Raw genomic sequence first — 10,511 nt, 5'->3', positions numbered from 1 at the left:
AAAGAGAGAGAGAGAGAGTGTGTGCGTGTGTGTTCGTCTGTGTGTACCAAGTATTATTCAACATGGAAGTAAAGAATCAAGCTGGAAAGGAGGGTGGGGGGGGGGGGGGAAGGTGAGAGTTGGATGTCGAAAAACAATGCTTTCGCGGGCGGTCCACGTGCTCAAAATTAAGCCGTAGCGATTTAGTGACCTAGGGTTCATATCCCGTCAGTCAAGCCGGCGCCATCGTGTCAAAACCAATTAACCAATTAATTCTACCGCAAGAGAACAATAGAAAAGTACTATATCATCCTTATCTCCGAACAATTTACTAGGGGAAAGAACAAATATGATTTTAGAGTGTGAATCTTAATTCCACACCGTTTCGATACTAACCTAGATAATATATTCTGCTCTCTACACTTTCTCTTCTTCCTCACTCTATAAACTTTAAGAAGAAAATTGCATATGGAGAAAAGACAAAAAAAAAATATTCATGTAGTCGCTTTTCTCCACAATGCCCCCCTCCACAAAACCAGTTTGCCCTCAAACTAAAAATGACCGAGGGTATTGAAACTTCTCAAAGCAGAAAAGTACTCATTCTTTTACAAAAAACAAAACTCATATTTACAAAAAACCAGTGAAACACCAATGCCTCTCTTTCTTTTGCTTCTGACACCAAATGTAAAAACCGAGCGGAAGAATAAAATATGCGTTAGAAACACCATTAGTAACGCCGAACCAACAACCTCTGTTCGTTCTTATTGGATTCCAACTCAAAAATAGTGAATTTGGCCCAAACCAAATAAAAGCACCTCTCTCAGCTTCTCAGTTCTATTATCATTATAAATTTCAAACAAAACCAAAAAAAATATATTATTACAAAAAAAATATTAGAATTATGCGATTATAATTTCTTTCACCAACAACAAAAGGAGGGACGTTAAAAAAACCGTCAAAATAATTTGGATTCTTCGCGAACTTCCCAATGAAATAAGTGATGTATTTTACAGACTACAGTAAAAACAACAAAAACAAAAAACTATTATAGTAACACAAAATTATTATAAAAGAACGTTAGACTTTCCACTCTACTCTTCTGTTCCATTTAAAAAAAACAACCACACACCGATTTACTTCACCATGGTTACTCAGCATTAAAATCAAAAACATGTATAAACAAAATTCCCAACAACATTCAAAAAAAATAACAACCAACAAAACCAAATTTCTCAAACGTATTCATGTTCACCATTTCAACAAGTACGAGAAACCTTTTATAGAATAAAAAGACTAAATGTATACTCTTACCAGTCGTAAGTGTACATGAACACCGCATCTGTTGTCCGTCCCCATCGTAGCAGTCTTTGAATCGCACACACACAACGCGATAACTCTTCTAACGTCTGTCTTTCTCCTTCTTTTGAAAACAATCCTAATTGACTCATGTAACTGATTAACTCAATGTCTTTGATGCTCTACATAATAAAACCTTCGATCGTTGACGTCATCGTTGTTGGAGTTGCGGCGACATCACGGATGCGGTGTTGACGACGATGATGTTACGTCGCTCTGACGTCATCTCGTCACAGCATCGGCGTCGACATCGGCTGGCGCGTCCTCGCGGCGCCAGACAGCTCCCTCCGTCACAGCAACGACATCAACATCGGCTGGCGCGTCCTCGCGGCGCCAAACAGCTACCTCCGTCACAGCAACGACATCAACATCGGCTGGCGCGTCCTCGCGGCGCCAGACAGCTCCCTCCGTCGTTTCTGTCACTGCAAAAGCGTCGACCTCGGTGAAACATCCGCCCCCGGACGACCCCCAGCTGGAGCACCGTTTAACGCCGAGACGCAGCTGGCATCCCAGGTCGACCGCCGTGTCTTAACCGGGACAAAGGTAGTGATGTCGTTGACTGCCACCGTAGATTTTGAAAATGATTTTCGAAGAGATTTGAGGTTCTGTGTTCTTCTCTTTGACAACCTTCTCGGTTTCTGCAATAAGTTCATGGACTGGTGACCGATGCGTGTCTTCGGGACCCCTCGTTGTAATCTAAGTCCCCTTCCGAGAAGTCCATCTCTCAGGCTCCCTCGCTGCTGGATGCACTTAGCTCTCCAGTTGATCAGCCCACCCGACCTATGTGGCCGCATAGGTCCAGCACACGCCGCTCAAACCGCTCTTTCGGTTATGCTTGCCTTGCCTGTCCTCTGGTAGGTCTTCTGTACCATACCCTCCAGTGCCACCTAGTGTGACACCAGGTCAAGACGGTTCCCAATCCAATCCCCCGCAGGTTGTTGGACTACACCCATGGCAGAGTGTATATGACTCTTCTGTAGTAAGTTGTTGCAACAAGAAAAAAACCAAATGTTTCATCAGCTCTGGCCGGACGCTGTTTACTCCATCGTGAACCCTCATTCTCCTCTAATGGTCAAATCTCAGTCTATCAGGCGGACGACGAGTCCTGCTGGTTCGCCGTAGCTTCGTTGTCGCCCCTGTTGTTATCTGCATCTCTTTCGTCGTTGGTTATGCTAATCTATGCTTTTTAACAAAAATCAGAACAAAAACATCTATCGAGCTCCCTACCCTTATTGATCACGAAGTCACTGGTGCCTATTTCCTGGGTGCTTACGTCTGACGCTTGAGTTGTCGCTGATGTAGCCTCGCTCCGCGGATTCCGGGAGAGTGGTACCTTGACGACATCAGGCGCGTCCTCGCGGCACCGGACAGCAACAAAGGACCAGATGACACCCGGCGCGTCCTCGCAGCGCCGGACAGGAACGCAGGAACGGGTGACCTCTGTGACGACTTCTGTGGCGGTGATAGGACTCGAGACGCACCAGCTGCAGCGTCAGACAGGTTCCCCTGTCTCGTCAGACAGAGGCAGGAATCACGGCCTCGTGGCAGCGCGCCGTAAAGCTCGCTCGCCGACCGGATCCCCTGCAGCGCACTGGTCAGCTGGGTTGTCCTTGTCAGGTCGATGTACGGTGTTGTTGTTGGTATCGGCTGCGTTTCGTGATGACGTAGTTCTTCTCTGCCGTCGCTGGAATCTTGTGGGCCGAGATGTCCGACGGTGTAGTTCTCGGGACGTATACAGAATCCCTCTGTATCTTGCATGCAGTGTCCCACACTGCACACGGAAGCAACCTTCAGCAGGTTTTGTCTCCTCCTTGTCTGTCTTCTCTTCAAAGATGCGCTGATCTTCGGAAAATCTGTTGCCTGACGTAACGCCTGACGTCAGTACAACCCCAACCACCTGTGCAGCCGTCACAGGTGTAAGAAGACCAAAACATCTCCCTCCTCGATGGCCCGTCTCCAGCTACTGTCTTTTCTTCTAGCTGCCGGATAGACTATCTGTACCAGGCGCCTGACGTCTTCCGCTAACGCAGGCAGACTTTCATCTTGCTGACGCGTTCTGTTCTGAAGGTTCGTCCGTAGAAGTTCTTTCTCGTGCATCTGTGTGCTGAATCTCGCTTCAAGGGCCGGAACAAGCGAGCCATATTCCCGTCTGTCTTCGGGTCCCACGAGTTTCAGCGTTGTCAGTGCTGACCCTCGTAGACAAACAGCAAGCTAAAAACCCATGTCTGCCTCTGTCCATCTGTTCAGCTCAGCAATCATTTCGATCTGAACTCGGAACGCCACCCAATCCGCCTTTCCGTTGAATGTTGGCGGACATCTGTTGAACTCGCTTCCGCCGGTCAGCGAAGCGACGTTCCTTCCCTCGAGTTCCAGACAGTGTCCCTGTCTGTCCAGAACTCGACATCTATGCCAGCAGGGAAGGTTTTCCCCGCCCGGCATCTGTTGCTTTCCCAGGTTACACACGTTAGGATGACCGCGTGTCGCCGAGGCTGCAGCGTCAGAAAAGCTCGATCGTCCTTGGACCCCAGTGACAAGCTTCGTGTCACCTCTGTCGTTGTCTCGTCGCCTCTCTCGCTCTTCCTCTGCAGTTGTTCTGTGCGCGCTGTGATCCGGGGAGACAGAGACTGACTCCAAGACCGCTGTCAGTCCCCGAATATTCTCCTTCCGCGCTGTCGCCTCGTGACGCAGAGCGCTGCATTCCTGGCGTTGGCTGCTCTGCTCTCCTGCCAGCAACACGTGAATCGTGTCGCCGACAGTATGCAGCTCTGGCTTCCCAGTCCAGGTCTCGAGTTGGAGAGACGGACCGGAAAGCCACTCTGTACTGCTCCCGTGTGTAGTTGACTGAAGACGACCCCTGCTGTGTTGTCCGGCTGGTCCCTTGCTTTTCCTCCAAGCGCCGTGTAGACCGTGTTCCTCGTTGCCAAGACAACGTGCCGTGTTGTCCCTGCATGCCCTCTGGAACACTGCCTCATTGTCCGCTTCGGTCCGCAGCCATCAGCAGGAAGGGTGATTTTCAGGGAGCAGACGAGGAAAAAAAAAAGTTTTGCCCAGCAAAAGGAAAAACCAGCTTAAAGCTTTGAACACTAACAGCCCCATCTCTTTAAAGTACACAGAGAAAAAGACCTAACTGATAGCAACAAAAAATATGCTAGTGTTTGCATTATGCTGTTTCAAGGGAGGTAGGCGACGACCCTTGTCAGTACCGCCTGACGCCCGCAGGTCTTCTTGTGAACCAAGGTCAGACATCTTGCTTTGCAGCAGTCCAGAAAAATAAACAGTCACTGGCTAAGTGACTGAAAATTAAATAAAAACAAAAGGATGCGATGGGATCTTCTCTTTCTAAGTAAAACCAGATGGAAAGCTACCAAAACCTACAGTGAACCAATCTTTATCTCACTTCTGACACCATTTGTAAAGCCGAGCGGTCTTAGCTTCACATTAACTCTAACTGTCTGTGTCTGTGTCTTTGATGTTATTCGTGTTTGAAGGTCATTTGTCAGGATGGCAATCACACGACAGGACAAACAGACACACAGAATATAAACTCAAGAAGAGGCAGGTAAAGTTCGAAATTGTATTGCATCAAAACAAATCATAAAAACAACTCAATACAAGGCGTTGGTTCTTTTCAGAAAATATATCTGTACATTGGTTCACTCTATTCCTGTAATTTTCCTACTACTCGAAAAATATTTCAAGTCCTAAAATGGCTGAAAAATTGGGCATGACCCGTAGGTACCCTTAGCAAAATACGCTACTGAAAGCAATATCCTATGTCCTAAAATGGTTGAAAATTTGGGCAGAGGTTCGGGGCCTGGATAAAAATAAAGTAAAAGAGTAAAGCGACGCCACTTTACTCGCCGTGTGGTAACCTGGGACTGCGGAACGTTTGTTTTTAACCCTGTCAGTTCAGTCCACAGGGCGGAGTCCGGTATACCATTTAGACACTTAAGCCAGGTTGGTTGCCAAAACTCCGGAGGACAGTTTAGAGATAACAACAAATACTTTGTACTAGGTTGGGAACCTCCCACAACCGTTCGGTACTAAGGTTGCCTCCCACAACCTTTTCCGCAGGCACAGAAGCAATGCTGTAACTCTAAGTGGGAAGTCCGGTATACCATTTAGACACTTAAGCCAGGTTGGTTGCCAAGACTCCCGCCGAACCTTGAAAACCAACAGCTTATATACCTTTTGTGACTGTCCCCGTCAGTCCACGTGCAAAAACAAATTCGTGGCAAGTGACAGGAGCGTGACTTAGGGTTCACAACCCCGCCAGTTTAGTCGGCGCGATCGTGTCAACGTCATAGAACAAAATGGGGAGGGAGGGGGGGGGGGGGGTAGAGTCTCGAGGCTGCTGTCAGCTTCCATAGAAGCTATACAGTTAAAATCCCTCAAAAATACACAAAAACTCCTGTACAAAGAAAACTACATCAAAAACGCTATAAAGAAATACATCAATAAAATGGAAATTCTACGACGCATCGTTTGATACCAAACACTCATTGGTTATCAATACGGTGAACAAAGTGCAAAACCTCTGACTATTATCTCGCAAAATAGTCATGTCACACCAAAAATGTATGCAGTTACAAGTTAACCACAGTCAAACACAGTGTATATTCAACAGGCTTCTCATATGTAGATGATAAACATAAAATCTACATTCTACTAAACAAATGAATACAGACTACATGTTTATATTGAATACATGGGTAAAAGAAAGAATGATATACATGTAAAAGCTACATAAAAGACGAAAGAGAGAGAGAGAGAGATAGAGAAAGAGAGAGAGAAAGAGAGAGAGAGAGAGAAAGAGAGAGAGAGAGAAAGAGAGAGAGAGAGAGTGTGTGCGTGTGTGTTCGTCTGTGTGTACCAAGTATTATTCAACATGGAAGTAAAGAATCAAGCTGGAAAGGAGGGTGGGGGGGGGGGGGGAAGGTGAGAGTTGGATGTCGAAAAACAATGCTTTCGCGGGCGGTCCACGTGCTCAAAATTAAGCCGTAGCGATTTAGTGACCTAGGGTTAATATCCCGTCAGTCAAGCCGGCGCCATCGTGTCAAAACCAATTAACCAATTAATTCTACCGCAAGAGAACAATAGAAAAGTACTTGTTACGAAGCGGTTTACTCGTATTTTTGGTAATGTGTATTGTAAATTTGAATAGACTATAGCGATGGTCAGACATTGGAAAGGGCTATAGGCTGCATACCGTCGCGTTGACCGCAGTTGAACCTTTGTGTAACTGACAAGGTTTTTCACGTGCAAGTGATGCAGACGACAGCTCACTGGCAATGTCATAGCAAGAACGACTTTGTAAAATCAGTCGCCGTCAAGGAGCCAAGCTCGACTCATGTTTTTCGTAACACTTTAGCAGACGGGCTCCTGTTTTAGGTATCTGACTGAAGAAGGATGAAGACTGACGAACTTTCCCTATCAGTCTACGTGATATCTTCCATTTTCATATTCATGCCAGGCCGGCGACTGTACTAAATGTTGGCTTTACACTCTTTTGAGGTATGTTTGAAACCGGTTATATTTTCATGTCATGTTGTCGTATGTGAGAAGAGTGACTGGTTCTGTGTTTAACGTTATTGTGTAGGCCTAAGCTATTGTGCTACACTGCTTAAACATGTGAGGGTTTTACGTAACGTTTTCTTGGATTTAGAAAACAGGAATTAACGTGTAAATAATTATATTGGCTCATGCAGCTTAATATGTTGGACGAGTGAGTATTTTTATTGTGCGAGTGAAAGAAACTAAAGACAAGTTGATTTATGGACTATAAACTTTACAGTGTTTCCAACTGGGGGGTTTTCATCGCCGGAGGCTGAACTGAACCAGTCAACTGCGGCTTGTGGACATGACCATGGCATGGAGAGCTGGCAGGGTTCTACAGTTAGCCGCCGAGACGAACTGGAAGGATCAAGGACTACGTCAAGCAATGGTTGCGGTGTCGTGAGGACTGGTGCACCCTTGTCAGTCGTCTGAAGGACTTACAGCCATACCAACATCTTGAGGGCCGAAAGATGGCAGTAGGGTAACGTACAGTAGAATACCTATTCGTCTTACCTGTTAAGCTGCTTTGTTTGAGCCAAAAGGTGTCTGCGTCTTGGACTGTAGAGTTTCTTGCGGTGTTGTCGGCCTAGAGTACTGGTCGAAGCCGGAAATGATTTTGTGATGTAAAAAGCTTTGTAAACTAATAATAATTAGTCTTGGCAGTGTCAAGATCCATTTAACACCAGGTTTTTGCGTGTGTGAGTGCGTGTGCGCTTGTGCCTTGTAAGCTACGGTAGCGGACAACTATTCAGATTACATTCAAGTCTGTAAACAAATATTAAATTTATAGAGTTGTGTAGAGGCATTTATGATTGTCTAAAAACCGGGCTATACCACTCCATAACAGTACTATATCATCCTTATCTCCGAACAATTTACTAGGGGAAAGAACAAATATGATTTTAGAGTGTGAATCTTAATTCCACACCGTTTCGATACTAACCTAGATAATATATTCTGCTCTCTACACTTTCTCTTCTTCCTCACTCTATAAACTTTAAGAAGAAAATTGCATATGGAGAAAAGACAAAAAAAAAATATTCATGTAGTCGCTTTTCTCCACACAATCATCAATAAAAAGACATCAATGGCGTGTGCATCATAGTCATAGCCATAGTCTTACCATACATTTGCATTCTTGGCAGGGCATAGAGGTAATCTTGATTTTGGGGATATGTACAAGTGGAAGCTGGGATAGTCGTATCCCATGTAAAAGCCTTTGCAGGTCTGAAATAACAAGCAGAACTGTTTTCCCGAGAAGAACTGTGGCCTTTAATCAGCAGTACCATCCATACACTGTGACTGACTCACCATACTGTCGTAGTTGGAGAACCTGAGCAGTGCCGCCCCTCTGCTGGCACACCAGTTCCTGGCCTGTCCAGCAGTAAGCCGGAAATTGTCCACGAACCTCACACACTTGGTGTCCTCTCCTACCACTGTCCACCGGCTCGACGGACACGGAGAGGGCCCTTGGCCGTAGCACACTGCACAGTGTCCACATCGATGGTAATGCGAAGATAAAATAAATAAATATATAATATAAATAAATATGTGAATGAATAAATAAAGAAGCAGGTAGGTATGTCGGTACACTGTGCGTAGGTAAGTAAGTCTATTAGTTCGTCCGTCTGTACCTCCGTCCGCCCGTCTGCCCGCAAGGCAATCATTCATTCATTAAATCAGTCAGTCAGTCAGTCAGGGGTAATTAAGTCAGTCAATCAGTAAGCCAGTCAGTCAGTCAGTAAGTAAGTAAGTAAATAAGTCTGCAAGCTTGTTAATTTAGATGAAGAGAACCGTTCCAGTAATAATAGCTCCAGGTAATAGACTAAATGATTCCTTTTAACCAGCAGGGCAATGGCAATTTTCGGTTACATTAGAATGAAGCAAAAACGTTTGAACCGATTCTAAATATTTCGCATACCCTGGTATAGTAACTGTAAGGCTTCTTTTTAAGCCTACTGTCTATATGATACTTACCGAGACAGTACTATTCTTGCACATTATCTATTATAGGCCGAAAAAATTGGACAAAACGCTGAGTGGGTACAATTATCTCCCATAACCATGCGCCACCGTGGATCCCAAGCACTGTCCGAGTGCTTCCCCCTTACAGGATGTAGGTGGCGCGTCCTCTTTCTTTATGAGCTGCAGACCCTCAAAAAGCCCATAACATATCAAGAGGGGAGGCGGGAGGGAAACTCTAATAGTACTGTCTCGGTAAGTATCATATAGACAGTAGGCTTAAAAAGAAGCCTTACAGTCAATATAACACTTACCTCGACAGTACTATTCTTGCACAGAATACCAGAGTGGTGTGAGGGTGATATGTAGAGTATTAAACTCCTTAATCAAAATCACTTAAATCCAAGGATTAAGATACCCAGGCAATTTTCGAACAGTACTACCGTAAAAGAAAATATACCCAAGAAACATACCTTAGACTGACGTGACCATGCTAGCAACCACTGCTGTGTGGTGAACTCAATGTCAAAGTCCAGGCCACTCAAAGCTTGAATACCACTGAGTCTACGGCAAGTGGCTAAAGCGATGAGGAACAATTAGTCTTAAAAATCAGCAACTTGATACTGATGCCTGCCAGGGGTTCAAACTCATTGCTACGCAGGAGTTTGAGGACCAGAAAGACATCCCCCTTGGGAAATGAAACCCGAGGTTTAGACACCGCTGCATTGCTAATACCCGAAAGGACATTAGCGATGAGGGAGGACCTGATCAAGTGTTCAGTTCTGCGAACAGTAGCGGCCGCAATCGTGGAAGCGATGGCAGATCTGTATCCAAGAAGAGTCTTAGAAGAAAGACTCTTCTTTTGATACACTTCCACCAGGAAGTTGGCCAAGTCCTGTGTTGAGGGATAAAGCGGCTTTATCCCCTTGGACAAGGCGAAGGTGGCCCAAGCTCTCCAGCGTAAGTCGTAGAGCTGATTAGTTGATCGCCTCTTAGCGTTCAAGGAAAACTCTACTGAACTCTTGTGCAATCCTAGTGCAAGCAGTTTGGAGCGCACAAGAGCCATGCGGTCAAGCACAGACTCTCTGGACGTGGATGAGGGAGGCATGATCGAGGCTGGAGCAGACCTCCCCCGTCCAGATCCAGAGGTAGAGGGTCTACGTGGGTGAGACCGCGAAGATCTGGAAACCACGGAGCTGTTGGCCAGTAAGGCGCGACCAAAATCAGTCTTGGTCGTTCCTGCAGATATTTTGCCAGCACCCTCGGAATCAGAGATGTCGGGGGATAGGCGTAAGCATCGAGGAGCCTCCACAAGAGAGTGAATGCGTCCAAGTGGAACGCATTCATGTCTCGAAAGGGGCTGACGTACCTGGGAAGCCGAGCGCTGAATCGAGTTACGAACAGATCGATCAGAGGACGGTCCCACCTTGCCCACAGACGCTGTAGAACGTTGTGAGCGATGGTCCATTCTGTGGAGAGAACCTGATCGCCCCGACTGAGAATGTCGGCCAGGGCGTTCAGTTTCCCCGGAACGAACTGGACTGACATCCGGACCTGATTGGTCTGGCACCAGAGCAGAATCTCCTCCGCCAACAGGGAGAGAGACCGAGAATTGGTGCCCCCCTGGTGGCGAAGGTAAGCTAAGCATGTGGTGTTGT

The 10,511-nt window shown here is 46.1% G+C and overlaps 1 protein-coding gene and 2 long non-coding RNA genes across 4 annotated transcripts in view; 1 reads left to right on the top strand and 2 right to left on the bottom strand.

The window, feature by feature from the left end:
• LOC138982958 (uncharacterized) overlaps window positions 1-10,511 on the bottom strand; it is a 59,075-nt gene that overhangs the window by 39,773 nt on the left and 8,791 nt on the right. The window lies entirely within an intron of this gene.
• The window catches only part of LOC138982951 (macrophage mannose receptor 1-like), a 52,309-nt gene that overhangs the window by 35,683 nt on the left and 6,115 nt on the right, over window positions 1-10,511 (bottom strand). The window contains exon 2 of one of the 2 annotated variants that reach the window (XM_070356349.1): window positions 8,203-8,375. In XM_070356349.1, the coding sequence (XP_070212450.1) occupies window positions 8,203-8,375 (173 nt within the window). Of the gene's footprint in view, window positions 1-8,202; window positions 8,578-10,511 lie in introns of those variants that run through there. The other variant, XM_070356348.1, reaches the window with a different exon arrangement.
• Window positions 6,500-7,571, top strand: LOC138982957 (uncharacterized). The gene is made up of 2 exons (XR_011461015.1): window positions 6,500-6,849; window positions 7,130-7,571. It is a non-coding gene; the product is annotated as an uncharacterized lncRNA (long non-coding RNA).

The sequence above is a fragment of the Littorina saxatilis genome, linkage group LG12 (assembly GCF_037325665.1).
Source record: "Littorina saxatilis isolate snail1 linkage group LG12, US_GU_Lsax_2.0, whole genome shotgun sequence".
NCBI lineage: Eukaryota > Metazoa > Mollusca > Gastropoda > Littorinimorpha > Littorinidae > Littorina > Littorina saxatilis.
Note: the sequence above shows the minus strand (reverse complement) of the source record. Positions and strands in the feature narration are given on the sequence as shown.